Source organism: Xenopus laevis, chromosome 4S, assembly GCF_017654675.1.
Source record: "Xenopus laevis strain J_2021 chromosome 4S, Xenopus_laevis_v10.1, whole genome shotgun sequence".
NCBI lineage: Eukaryota > Metazoa > Chordata > Amphibia > Anura > Pipidae > Xenopus > Xenopus laevis.
This window is the reverse complement of record NC_054378.1, coordinates 14,737,875-14,751,863: the sequence shown is the minus strand read 5'-3', so window position 1 is coordinate 14,751,863 and position 13,989 is coordinate 14,737,875. Positions and strand designations below refer to the sequence as shown.

Below are 13,989 nucleotides of genomic sequence, written 5' to 3'. Positions count from 1 at the left end.
ATGCAAGTGCTTGGGCACAGAGGGACACAGAATGACACCCCTTAACATATATACAACAGGCACTTGTATCTGGGCTTTTTATATACTCGGCTCCTTGCACCCAGCGCCTGTCAGTGCTCCCTACTTACATGTTCAAATAACACAATGTTGGCTCTGCCCAATGCAGACAGAGCTGGATTTATATTGATAGGAAAAGTCCTGGAGCCCAAGGACCCAATTCTATGGCTCTGACAGTCAGACAGGGGGCAAAGTGCAGATACAGATAGTGGTTTGCTCCTGTTCTTTGCACTTTCATCCCCCTATAAATAAGGCCCTAGAACTCTACAGCTGCCATTAGCTTAAAGGATAAGTAAACCTTTAAAATAAGTGAATGTAAAAAGAATGAGGGTGCTATTCTAAGCACTTTTGTCATTTACATTCATTATTTATTTTTTGTTTTTATTCCGACATATTAAAGGAATTGTAACATCAATTTTTTCAATTAAAAAATTTCTTAGTGTAGAACGGAAAAAAACCACAGACATATTAAACTTTTAAATAGCTGAGTCTTTATTAATAACTTACCGAAACTCAGCTTGCGCTCCTCTTCAGAAAAGGCGATCCATCATGCGGTGCTCAATTTCTCCTCCCTGCCTTCCTTATAGGAGATAGCCAGGCAGGAGAAATCAATCGCCGCACGATGGATCGTCGCCTTTTCTGAAGAGGAGCGGAATTTAGGTAAGTTATTTCTCAATAAAGACTTAGCGATTTAAAAGTTTAATGTGTCTTTGTTTTTTTTTCGTTCTAGACAAACCAATGTTTGTTTTTTTTTTTTATCAATAAATTTTTATTCTTTTAAACCACATTTATATACAGAATGCTTTTTACACAGAATCATTTATATTTCCCATATCCATCATACATAATAAACATAAAAACAAATCCATAAGAAAATTCTAACCTGGTGACCTGAGGCGTGGAGGGAAACCCCAACAGCACAGGACAAAAATTTGGGTTCCATATCTCACCCCCCCCCCAAAAAAAACCACCACACATACCCAAAACCCCTGATATAGTTCCATGAAGTAAGTGCTAATATCTTCTTAATAAATTGTGATCTTTATATAGTACAAACCCGTGCCATAATACTATCAATAACTAAAACCAGTGATGTTGTAGCTACAATACCTATATTATATAAACCTAGAGCCAATTTATTGTGAAGAACGATGCCCCCGCTACTGAAATAGCCAATGTTTTAATAAAAAAAAAAATGATGTTACAGATCCTTTAAGGCAGGGGTCCCCAACCTTTTTAACCCGTGAGCCACATTCAAATGTAAAACGAGTTGGGGAGCAACACAAGCATGAAAAAGTCCCCTGGGGTGCCAAATAAGTGCTGTGATTGGCTATTTGGTAGCCCCTATGTGGACTGGCAGCCTACAAGAGGCTTTCCCTGGCACTATATTTAGTTTTTATGCAATTAAAATTAGCTTTCAAGCTGAAAATTCAAAAATAAGCAACTGCTTTGAGGACACCGAGAGCAACATCCAAGGGGTTGGAGAGCAACATGTTGCTCACGAGCTACTGGTTGGGGATCACTGCTTTAAGGGATGCATGCACTATTAATATGAATGCAATTTGTTATAACAGTGCCACCTGCTGGTAAGTTTCTGACCACCAAGTAGTCAAGGAAGTTGTCAGGAGAAAGAAAGAGGCTGCTCTGATTTTCTTCTGCTTAGGAAAGATGTGAGAAAGGTTTTAATTTTATTCCTAAGCAGAAGAACATCAGAGCAGCCTCTTTCTTTCTCCTGACAACTTCCTTGACTACTTGATGGTCAGACTGGTGGGAAACTGACCAGCAGGTGGTGCTGTTGTAAAAAAATTCATTCAAAATAACAATACATGTATCCCTTAATATCTTGGAATAAAAACAAAATAAATAATGAATGTAAATGACAAAAGTGCTTAGAATAGCACCCTCATCAATTTTACATTCACTTATTTTAAAGGATTACTTATCCGTTAACAAGGTTTTTTTTGACCCATAATTGAGCTGCAGTGTTAGACTGGGTCTTCTTGGGCCCACTAGAGTACCTGACACCTTGGGTCCACTCTAACAGCAATATGATTGTAGTAGTGCCAAATGCTACAGGGTTTTTATATAGTTGCACAGTGTAAATAAGGATGGGAATGGTCAGAGACTGGGGCCCACTTAGACCTGGGCTCATTGGGAGATTGTCTGGGTGGCCCTGCTGGAGTCAGTGTCCGAGCCAAGAGTCGGGACCAACCAGCTCAGTCATAGAAATAAAATGCATTGCTCCCATTGGTTGGTAGGGTCACCGTTCTCCCCTTAGTTGGTACAACCTAAAAAAGACCTTGACTACTCCTCCTTTCTGAAGGTCTTCTGGTTGCCCCGTTAAGACACTATTGAGTGCTTGACTTTCTCAACTGCCATCTTGCTTTGCTGCCCGGCCTGGTGGAAAGATGTTCCATACTGGCCATTTTTTTAATTCTTAAAAGAAAAACCACCCTGAGGAATTATGGCCATGAGCCTCTTCTTCTGAATCACTTGTTGGTTTGAGCACAATGACAGACACTGCCCCCTGCTGGTTATGTTCCTATGGTCCAACTGTGTAGCTAATTGTATTTTTACTCTGCTTGTGATTTCACATTTTGTACTAAAGTAAAAAAAAAAGAAACCGTGAAATAAAAATTTATCAAAAATACAATTGTGTTTTTTTTTGTTGTTGTTGTTGAAGCGATGAATATGACATTATTTATTGTTCCATTTTCGGCTCGTTTAAATAACCTTGCAGCTGTATATTATATTTCTCCAGACAAGAGTAAATTTTTTGTATACAGGTATGGGACCTGTTATCCAGAATGCTCGGGACCTGGGGTTTTCTGGATAACGGATCTTTCCGTAGTTTGGATCTTCATGCCTTAAGTCTACTGGAAAATCATGTGAACATTAAATAAACCCAATAAACTGGTTTTGCTTCCAATAAGGATTAATTATATCTTAGTTGGGATCAAGTACAAGCTACTGTTTTATTATTACAGAGAAAAAGGAAATCATTTTTAAAAATTTTGATTATTTATATAAAATGGAGTCTATGGGAGAAGGCCTTTCTGTAATTCGGAGCTTTCTGGATAACGGGTTTGCGGATAAGGGATCCTATACCTGTACAACGTTTTGTTCTCAGGCCAGAATTTCTAGTGTCACAGCAGACAAGTAGAAAATGTGTGTTTAATAATTCTCCCTTATAAAGGGGCAGCTAAAAGCTAACTGAGCGGACAGTGTTTAGAGAAAACAGAGTTACGGTTGATATTTTATCTGAGCTCTAATCAAAAGCCGCGTTTAATGATTTGATAATACAGGTATCCAAAAAGCTCCCATAGACTCCATTATAATTAATTAATTCATTTAATTGTAATTAAATAATTTAAGGGGCAGATTTATCAAGGGTCAAAGTGAATTAGAGGGAATTTTCGAAGTAAAACGGTTTTTTTTTGGATACTTCGACCATCGAATAGGCTACTACGACTTTGAATTCGATTCGAAGTAAAATACTCGACCATTCGATAATCGAAGTACTGTCTCTTTAAAAAAAACTTTGGCTTCAATACTTCGCCAAATTAAACCTGCCGAAGTGCTATGTTAGCCTATTGGGACCTTCTAGAGCAGTTTTCTAAGTTTTTCGAAGAAAAATCGTTCGATCGATCGCTGAAATCCTTCGAGTCGTTCACTTAGACCGCAAATTGCCAAATTCGATGAAAACAAATTTCGACTTCGATATTCAAAGTCGAAGTAATTCAATTCGATAGTCGAATTTCAAAGTATTTTCAACTTTGAAATTAGACCCTTGATAAATCTGCCCCTAAGTTTTTAAAAACGATTTCCTTTGTCCGTGTAATAATAAAACAGGAGCTTGTACTTGATCCCAACTCAGATATAATTAATCCTTATTGGAAGCAAAACCAGCCTATTGGGTTTATTTAATGTTTACATGATTTTCTAGTAGATCCAAATTACGGAAAGATCCGTTATCCAGAAAACCCCAGGTCCTGAGCATTCTGGATAACAGGTCCCATACTTGTACATATATGTTTGCTACATGTATGTTGGGTAAAATGAAGGCTGGGTTGGGTAAGAACAACAACAGAAAAGCTCTGATAATATTTATTTGGTATCAAAATAGTGTTAAATAAAATTAAATTGCGATTTATAATTGAAAGAAATAACCATAAAAATCATCCACAAAAAAAACAGATCTAATATATATTTAAATGGTTAATGTTCACCATTTTCATCATTATTAAATAATAAGAATAATTAGAGAGATAGGCCTATATCACAATACTTTGGGTTGTTCCCACCCACTACTCACTTAACACCCAACATCACTTTATATGTATTAATTCTTATATAATGACCTCTGTAGTAATAAACTACTTCCTTTTCCAAGCTGCTGCCTGTGTCTCAGACTTGCAGATAAGGAGGAGTTCATTGTATCTGGGGTTTAACTGGCCATGTAAAATGAAAGTGCTTTCAATTGCTCCTATATAAAGTTTTGCCTAATGTAAAAAAATGGAGAGTAAGCAAATAAATGGGATTTTTAAAATCACTTCTATATCACAGTCTATTTGACCCATGCCTTGGGTTGAATTGGCAACAGATCTGCTGGAAGGCAACTATCCAGCATTTGTCACCGGTTGTGGGGTGTCTTATTATTTGGGGAAGAGTCTAAAGGACAAGTAGGGTGAGATTTCAGGATGAGGCATGTCTGCTCTCTTAAGATGGCCATAGATGCAAAGATCCGATCATAGGAATCATTGTACGATCGGACTTTCCCATCTCCCGACCCGCCACTAACCATTCAGATCAAAGTCTTACCAGTCATATTAGTTAAAGAACAGATCAGCAATGTTCTGCCCCTGACAGCAATCGTACGATATCTATGTCCAACCAAAGCTAGTGACAGTCTCCCACTGAAAATCGTACGATCGGCAATACACGCAGAGATATTATCGGCAGCCAACAGAAGTTTTCTAACCTGTCTGATCGACCAAACGACCGATCTCCGCCGGATGAAAAATGTCGGGACTCTCCACACATGGTTCGACAATCATACGAATCCTCCATTCGTACGATCAGATCTTTGCGTCTATGGCCAGCTTCTGGGACATCTGAAGCCCAGTTTGAAGTTCATATCAGCGTGAGTTTTGGGGTGAACATTGCTCCCCTAGATATTCTTGGATTTATGGCCAATTGACTGAAACACCAATGTTTCTATATATCTGTAACCTTGTTATGAGCTAAGGGGGCCCAGCCTGAAGGCCAGTTAGGGGGAGATTTGGGGTGAGTGTTTATTTGTGTCCTGGGTACCCCTGGAACTATAGCAGGGTGACTGTTACCCCAATGTTTCTATATATCTGTAACCTTGTTATGAGCTTAGGGGGCCCAGCCTGAAGGCCAGTTAGGGGGAGATTTGGGGTGAGTGTTTATTTGTGTCCTGGGTACCCCTGGAACTATAGCAGGGTGACTGTTACCCCAATGTTTCTATATATCTGTAACCTTGTTATGAGCTAAGGGGGCCTAGTCTGAAGGCCAGTTAGGGGGAGATTTGGGGTGAGTGCTTATTTGTGCCCTGGGTACCCCTGGAACTATAGCAGGGTGACACCCCAATGTTTCTATATATCTGTAAACTTGTTATGAGCTAAGGGGGCCCTGAGCAGAAGTTGGACTTCTAAGGTGGGGCTGGAACTGGAATATTCCAATAGTCAACGCTGTAGAACATTGCAGGAACAGCATTATACCTCCATATCCACAGGGTTCCTAAGCTCATGGAACTCGCAGCGGGTATGATAAAGTGTCGTCTGAATAGCTCACTCTCCCTTGCAGTAGAAGCATCATTACAGAGGTCTGTATAAATGTTATAAAAGATACTGTGCCCAGATATACCATTAACTGTAGCATGGATTGTTCTGTGGGATCTGTGCCCCATGGGTCACTTCCTGTTTTTACTGCAGCACTTCCTGTTTTTACTGCAGCACTTCCTGTTTTTACTGCAGCACTTCCTGTTTCAGCCATAACCAAACCACGTTGGCCTCCTACATAGCAGGTCCTAGTTCCACTGAATGCCCAGGGCTGTGTAACTGGTGCCACTTTTACAGGTTACACTTCGACGCCCTGGACGCTCACACCTTTGTGATCTTTCCAGCTTTTCAGCAGCCACCTGATGGCGGCGGGAAGTGGGAGACAATCCACCATGTCCGTTTGCTCCAGGCTGTGGGCCAGGGTGCTGAGGCATCGCTCCTGCAGGGAGGGCAGAGTGGAGAACTGCAACCCCACGGCCAGCTCTGTGCCCGGTGAAGTGGAGGAGACCATTGGATATAATGGGGATTGTACCTGTTGATAAAATAGCAGTGTTACTGGGAAACAGAGTAGTTTTTTTTAGCATTTATACAAGCTGCCATACTGCTTGCCTCCACTGAACTTACCACGACAAGTATCAAGAGTCTTTGCCAGCCCAAGTATTATTGGTGGCAAATGCCTGCCACATATAGGGTTGCCACCTTTTCTGGAAAAAAATACCAGCCTTCCTATATATTTATCTTTTTTCCCTATTAATAACATTGGGATCAACCATCAGTTTTACCGGCCAGGTCAGTAAAATCCTGACCAGGTGGCAACCCTAGCCACATATCCCCCACTCCACCCGCGGGCAGTCCATAAGCAAAACCACACCGCTGCCTCTTGGTTAGGGTCGCCAGTTTTGACCTGAACAGTTTGGTCTTTCTTAGGGGTGTTTGGGTCACAATTGCCTGTTTGGGTTTGAACTTTGTGAAACCCGAATAATCTGCCCAATAACCACCTCTGATTTCAAAACCCCGCCCCTGTGAAAAATAAAAGCCCACAAATGTTATACCCCCACTCCATCCTTGATACCATCTTTCTTGTAGGGTTGCTACCTTTTTGCTAAATTAACTCCGGGCGGGTGATGCCGGGGCGGAACTGATGATGTTATGTAAGGGGCAGGGCTGGTGATGTGGCGATTAGCGATTGGCTGATCGCCATGGCATTCACTGCAATGTACCTTTTCGGATTTCTTTATTTGGAAATCCAGGCAGGCAGTTTTCACCCGAACAATTAGCGTGTCCAGGTGAAAATCAGACAGATGCAGTGTTGGACTGAAACACCACGGGCCACCCAAAAACCTTAGACCAGGGGCCCACTCTCAGTACTATTATTCTTCCTCTCCTCAATCAACCTCTATTCTCTTAGTCTGTTTTCTTTAAATACTATAATCTTTTATTCCATCTATTTAGCCTCTTTGTTCTCATAGAAATAGGGAATGGCCATGAAATAGGCCAAATGTTTAGCAGCAGAAGGCCCCACTGACACTTGGGCCCACCGGGACTTTTCCTGGTATCCCAGTGGGCCAGTCCAACACTGGACAGATGGCAACCCTACTTCCTTGTTCAGTTTTTGCAGAAGTCAAAGGTGGCAACCCTACTCTTGTTTCATATTGCCCCCAAGCACCCGCTGCTGCTGTACCACTACAGTTGCATTCCTTACTTAACCCTAGTTCTGGCCCTAAGATTCAAAGGCCCTGGGAGTCATACAAGGCCCCGTACCTACAGTATACGGCTAAGAGAAATAGTACCTTCTGCAGTCCCGCGAATGCCAAGCCCAGACTCTGCCGGTTCCTATAGAAGGTCAATGTTCCTTCATCCATGTTCAAGTGCACCCCAATAACCGTCCCTTTCTCGTAGAATGGCTCCGTGTATCTGCGGCTGGTTCCTCCGTGCCACACGCTGCCTTTATAGGACAGTCCCCAGCTCTCTGTATCCCTTCCTGATGGAGAAACAGGCAATGCCATTGAGTACTACTGTAAATACAGTGTCGTTCATTGCTGAGTGGCTGAGGATTCTGGGAATTGTGGTTCAACCAGTGGGCTGCTAACCCTAATGCCGCTGTTGTTTGGTTTTAATCCCCATGTTGTTTTATATTGAAAGAAAGATTTAAGAACATTACGGGCATCCGAACTTCTTGGCAACACTCGTTTAAGAGCAATGCGAGTACCAAAGGACGAATCACCCCGAGTTTCTAAACTCTCCTTAGTCTGAAACATTCATTTTGGGAAAGTATGAAGGGGAGTAATGTAATAAAAGTCACAACCAAGATATTTTCATTGAAGCAGTTGACCAAAAGACAAATGCTACTTGCAGGCTGGTTGCTATGGGATACTAGACCCCTGCAAAGCTTTTAATACCATTATGTCAATATTAACTGGATACTGTCATGGGAAAACATGTTTTTTTAAAAAAAAAAAAACACATCAGTTAATAGTGCTGCTCCAGCAGAATTCTGCACTGAAATCCAATTATCAAAAGAGCAGATTTTTTTATATTTCATTTTGAAATCTGACATGGGGCTAGACATATTGTCAGTTTCCCAGCTCCCCCCAGTCATGAGACTTGTGCCTGCACTTTGGGATGGAACTACTTTCTGCCAGGCTGTCTTAATGTAACTGAATCAGTCTCAGTGAGACATGGCTTTTATTATTGAGTGTTGTTCTTAGATCTACCAGGCAGCTGTTATCTTGTGTTAGGGAGCTGCTATCTGGTTACCTTCCCATTGTTCTGTTGTTAGGCTGCAGGGGGTGATATTACTCCAACTTCCAGTATAGGAGTAAAGAGTGACTAAAGTTTATCAGAGCACAAGTCACATGACTGGGGTCAGCTGGAAAACTGACAATATATTTAAGCTGGCCATAGACTCAAAGATCCGCACGTTTGGCGACATTGCCAAACGAGCGGATCTTTCCCCGATATGCCACTAACGGCATGGCTATATCGGGGGTAATTCGAACATTCTGCCGTATGGTCGAACGATCGAATTATGATGCGCCAAGGGGCTCCGACGGGTCGGTCAGGTGAAAATCAAACCTTCCGAAGACCCGTCGGAAGCCCCCATACACGGGCAGATAAGCTGTCAAATTGGTCTAAACGACTGATATCGGCATCTTTATCTGCCCGTGTATGGCCACCTTAGATATCAGATTTCAAAATTAAATATAAAAAAATCTGTTTGCTCTTTTGAAAAATGGATTTCAGTGCAGAATTCTGCTGGAGCAGCACTATTAACTGATGTGATTCCCATGACAGTATCCCTTTAAGCAGTTGTTACGAAGATGAGGTTCTCTTTGTTATTCCCAGGAGCAGGGGGTTATCATTGTGCAGTTATAATATCACAGCGCCACCAAGTGTTCTTGTTTTGTGTTGCGTTCTCAGAGGTTGGGAGCGTGATTGGGGCATGGCCAGGGGAATTGGGCTGGGGAGTAACTGGGTGCATCAAAGCACTTTACTAGGAGTGGCAAAATGTGTTTCTTTTTTTACTGTCCAAAATGCAATGATTTATTTAAAAAAAGGGAAGTCAGTTTTTAAAGGGGTAGTTCATCTTAAAATTAACTTTTAGTATGTTATACAATGGCTACTTCAAAGCGGCTTCTTTTCAATTGGTCTTCATTTTTTTTTTTTTAAAAAAAATGTTTTTAAACTTTTTTGCCTTCTTCTTCTATTGCTTTCCAGCTTTCAACTGGGGGTCACTGGCCCCAATCTAAAAAAAACAAATGCTCTGTAAGGCTCGAAATTTATTGTTGCTGCTGCTACTTTTTCTTCTCCTATTCATATTCCAGTCTCTTATTCAAATCGGTGCATGGTTGCTAGGTTAATTTGGACCCTAGCAACCACCTTGCTGAAATTGCAAACTGGAGAGCCGATGAAAAAAAGCTAAATAAACCACAAATAATAAACAAATGAAAACCAATTGCAAATTGTCTGAGAATATCCCTCTCTACATCATACTAACAGTTAATTTAAAGGTGAACAACCCCTTTAAGATGTACGGCAGATGTTTGTATAAGTGAGTGCAACAGGTGGCTCAGGCTACTGGCAAAACATTATTATTATTATAATTTTTGTTATTTTATTATAAATAATAATAATAATAATAATAATAATTAATAACAATAAAAATAATACAAATAATAATAATAACCTGTATTAACCCATACCAAAATGGGTGGTTATTACCCAGTAAATTAATGAACTGAAAGTCCCCAGCATGCAGTGCGGCTCTGCCAGTCCCAACGCCGACCATGACCGAGAGTCCAGAGGGGGGTTCCAGGAACTCAATCTCCCAGTAGTGCTCTCCATGTAGGAACCCTGCGGGCGGAACATTTATATAAAAGGGGAGAAACCCGTATAAAGGAGAAAAGTGGAGAAGGGACATGAGAAGGTTGGCAGAGATTTACGGGCAGATTTATCAAAGGTCGAAGTGAAAATTCAAATTAAAAAAAATTCAATTTCGAGCTAATTTTTGTGTACTTCGACTAGGGAATAGTCCAAATTAGAAATTCATGTACTGTCTCTTTAAAAATTCGACTTCGGACATTCGCCATCTGAAACTTGGCGAAATGCTGTTTTAGCCTATGGGGGACCTCCTAGAACCTGTTTGGAATCAATTGGTGGACTTTGAAAAATGTAAGTTTTTTTTTAGGAAAAAACATATTCAAATTCAGACACATGCTCTGTTACTTCGATTCGTACGATTTGAAATTCGTCTGAATTCGAACGAATACGGACTATTCACCCGCAAAAGAAACTTCGATTTTTTTATATAAATTTTGATTGGTCTTTTTTAATTCGAATTTCAACGTTTTTTAAATTCGACCCTTGATAAATCTGCCCCTTAATGCGGGAAGGGTTCTAGGGACCCTTTTTATAAGGAAAATACTCAAACGCCAAAGGCACTAGCGATGGGACCCGCTCCAGCACTAGGGTTTTTATGTTTTTTATTGAAAACGTTACTACAAAATATGAACATAATTTAGACTAACATCCAGAGGACTCCCATAAACAAACTGAAACCACTAGAATCCCCGTAAATAGAAGCACAACTTAATGGGATCTGGGCCCTGCCGCTAAATATTTTCAGGCCCCCAAAATATCTAGTAGTCGACCTGTTTTACCAATATGGCTCTGAACTATTTTCGTGAGAACGTTAGAATTTCCCTGTTTTTTTTGTGAAAACGTTCAAATTTCCCGTTTTTTTCGTGAAATCATTCTAACTTCACGATTTTTTCGTGACCTTTCCGATTTCACGATTTTTTCACAATTTCTCGAATTTTGTGGGAAATCCGCAAATTTTTCAGCAAAGCAAAAACTGAGAAATTCGACCATCACTAGTCTCAGCCCTTATGTGAGAGTTTAACTTTCATTTTTGTTATTAAGGCAGTGCTATGTATATGGCACGAGACAAGTAAATAGTAGCGATGGGCGAATAAATTCGTCTGGTACGAATTTGTGGCAAATTTCTGATATTCACGTTTTTTCGTGAAAAATGTTCGAATTTCATGATTTTTTTGTGAAACCGTTCAAATTTCACGATTTTTTTTGATGAAATTTCGATTTCACGATTTTTAGCAGTTTTTGAGAACTTTGCAGGAAATTTGAGAATTTTTCGTCAAAGAGAAACGGAAGAAATTTGCCCATCACTAGTAAATACCTTCTGTTTTCAATATTTGTTGAAATAGTATATGAATTAGGGCCTCCTGGGTTGCCCAGCAGCTGCAGGGTCTGCGTTCTCTGTAGTTACGCCCCTGGGTGCTGCAGTAAGGATAGGTTCCCATGGACTGTACAGCACCCCGACAGGGAACCCCCTGCACAGTTATATTCACACCGACCTGTACTCCCTCGCACACTCGCAGTGCCGCAGCTCTCCAGGACTGGGTCAGTATGGAAGTAGACAAGTCGGTGGCAGGGAGACAACTCAGTACCCGGGGTCAGGCAATTGGCATCCCACACCCATCTCCTGGGCACACATGTTCTTGCCATTGGAAGAGCCAGAGATTCAGCCCTGAGGAAATAAAACATGTTTGAAGTCAGTGACCTCCGGGGCCCTCTAGAAGTTGCTCTGCTTTACTCTACAATTACTCCTGTGGTTACACCACTGAGTTACTATGTCATTTCAGCTGTTATTGTTGTGTTTCAGCAGCAGGGCGTCAGCTGATTGGATGTCCCTGTGCTGTGTGTGTCTGTGTGTGTGTGTGTGTCTGTGTGTGTGTCGTTGTATGTGTCAGACTAATCAGTAGAATGACGCATGAGAGCAGGTGACGATGAGCCGGATTCCCTTAAACTGCCAGGAATGCTGACAGGCCCTGAGGCTGCAGGCGGGGGGGGGGGGTGATAGGGATTCGAAAGAAATGGCAAAGTCTTGTTTACTGAGTCTGGAGTGAGAGAGAAGATATTTCCCAACAGCAAGGAATTCGTGTTCCTGAGGTGACCTCTCACCTTCAGATATCCATTATTATACAATGACTGGCACCTTAGAAATACAATGCAAGTGCTTGAGGCACAAGGAGACAAACAACTTGCTTAGTAGGGAGGATACAAAACAGTGACGGGAAACTTGTGGCCCTCCAAATGGCCTTGGACTATAACTCCCAGCGCCCTCAGTAGGGTTCCTGGGAAATACAATGCAAGTGTTGCTTGAGGGTCAGACATTTAGGTTGATATATTGCTCCCCTGTGTTACAGTCTAATACAGAGTGTAGCTATAAGGAGGTGTGTGGTCCTACTGGGATGACTGGTTGTAACACTAGCTGAGGTCACAATGGGCAATGCTGGGGGGTGGGAAGGGTCAGTTGTGTGCAGAGGAGGAGGGTGTGGGTGAGAGAGTGCTGGGGGGGGGGGGTGTCAGCAGATCACTGATAAGGAGGAAGGCACATACCCAGGACACATTATTATTATTATATTATTATTATTATCATTAATACTAATATGTAAATATTAGAGAGCCAACCTATTCCGCAGCGCTGTACAATAAATAAGCATACAGAATCGCATACAGAGCGACTAGAAACCTATACAAATTGGGAAGTAGGCCCTGTCCCAAAGAGCTTACAATCTAAAACTGTGTTGACCTGTAATTATGAAGCAACAACGTATTCCCCAGCGCAGTACAACAGAAGGCTGCTCATACATCACACAAAGCCTCCGGGTTAAGGAGAACACTGATCTAGACTACAGAGCTTACAATCTAAAAGCCAGCAGCTTTATAATGAGTAGTTATGTTGATAAGGGCCCCACGTGGAGTTACCTGGGCTCGGTACGAGGGGCTCCGCTCCTGCCTTTCATCAGAGCTCTGGGGTCCGGTCTCTCCTGTACTTCTGAGCTTGTTATTCAGTTCTTGGTGTGAGCAGTTCTCATTGGTGGAGGCGTCGTCGGCCTTAGCCAATAGAAAGCGGCATAGAACCCAACCCTCCTGGAGAAAGAGCTCTGATTGGTTACTGGCACTGGCTGCCGCTGGTAAACAAGATGATACAGTCGGAACGTGCGCCCCTTGTTAACCTTTCCCCTGCTGCACTCCTCTCCTCACTGGCCCATTCTATTGCTTTCTACTACATTCTACAGCCTCCTGCACCCAACTGCTCTACTATTTACCAATTCCAGTCGCCCTGCACTACATTATAGCTAAATGTCTGCCAAATTAACCCCTGCCATGCCACACTGTTCTTTTCAATGAAACATTTTTGTAGTTTATTCCCCCATTAACCCTTTCCCTCTGTCTCAGCCCCTACAGTAACTCATTTGTGCCATGCTACTTTAACTTAACTCTTGCTGCTCTGTCTTACTCTACTTACCTTTTCCTGCCACACTGTTACTCCTCTATTAACCCTTTGCCCTCTTTTCTATACCGTACTGTGTTAAAGGCATTTAGTAAGTTATAGAAAGGCCACTTCGAAGCAACTTTGCAATTTGTCCTAATCATTTTTGAAATATAGTCTTTTTAAATTATTTGCCTTCTTCTGACTCTATCCAGTTTCCAAATGGGGGTCACTGACCCCCTATTTAAAAAAAACAAATACACCAGAACCCCCATTTAACGTTTTTCAGGGGACCAGAAAAAAATGGTGCAAAATCCAGGGCAATGTAAAATC

The 13,989-nt window shown here is 41.6% G+C and overlaps 1 protein-coding gene across 1 annotated transcript; it reads right to left on the bottom strand.

Moving 5' to 3' along the window:
• Nucleotides 1–5,640: 5,640 nt before the first annotated feature.
• On the bottom strand, nucleotides 5,641–13,834 carry LOC108715248 (SPRY domain-containing SOCS box protein 3). The gene is made up of 5 exons (XM_018260238.2): nucleotides 13,149–13,834; nucleotides 11,735–11,907; nucleotides 10,083–10,214; nucleotides 7,652–7,842; nucleotides 5,641–6,393 (listed from the first exon to the last, which is right to left on the bottom strand). Exons 1-5 carry the CDS (start codon nucleotides 13,184–13,186, stop codon nucleotides 6,160–6,162), a joined length of 768 nt encoding a protein of 255 aa, XP_018115727.1. The 5' UTR covers nucleotides 13,187–13,834; the 3' UTR covers nucleotides 5,641–6,159.
• Between the last annotated feature and the right edge of the window lie 155 nt (nucleotides 13,835–13,989).

What these genes read in the sequence shown, in the direction of transcription:
- LOC108715248 (XM_018260238.2), bottom strand. Translation starts at nt 13,186, where the DNA reads ATGAAAGGCAGGAGCGGAGCCCCTCGTACCGAGCCCAG. An exon ending in GCCCCTCGTACCGAGCCCAG is followed by an intron (nt 11,908 to 13,148) that starts GTAACTCCACGT and finishes TTATTTCCTCAG; the next exon opens with GGCTGAATCTCTGGCTCTTC. An exon ending in GAGTGTGCGAGGGAGTACAG is followed by an intron (nt 10,215 to 11,734) that starts GTCGGTGTGAAT and finishes TTCCGCCCGCAG; the next exon opens with GGTTCCTACATGGAGAGCAC.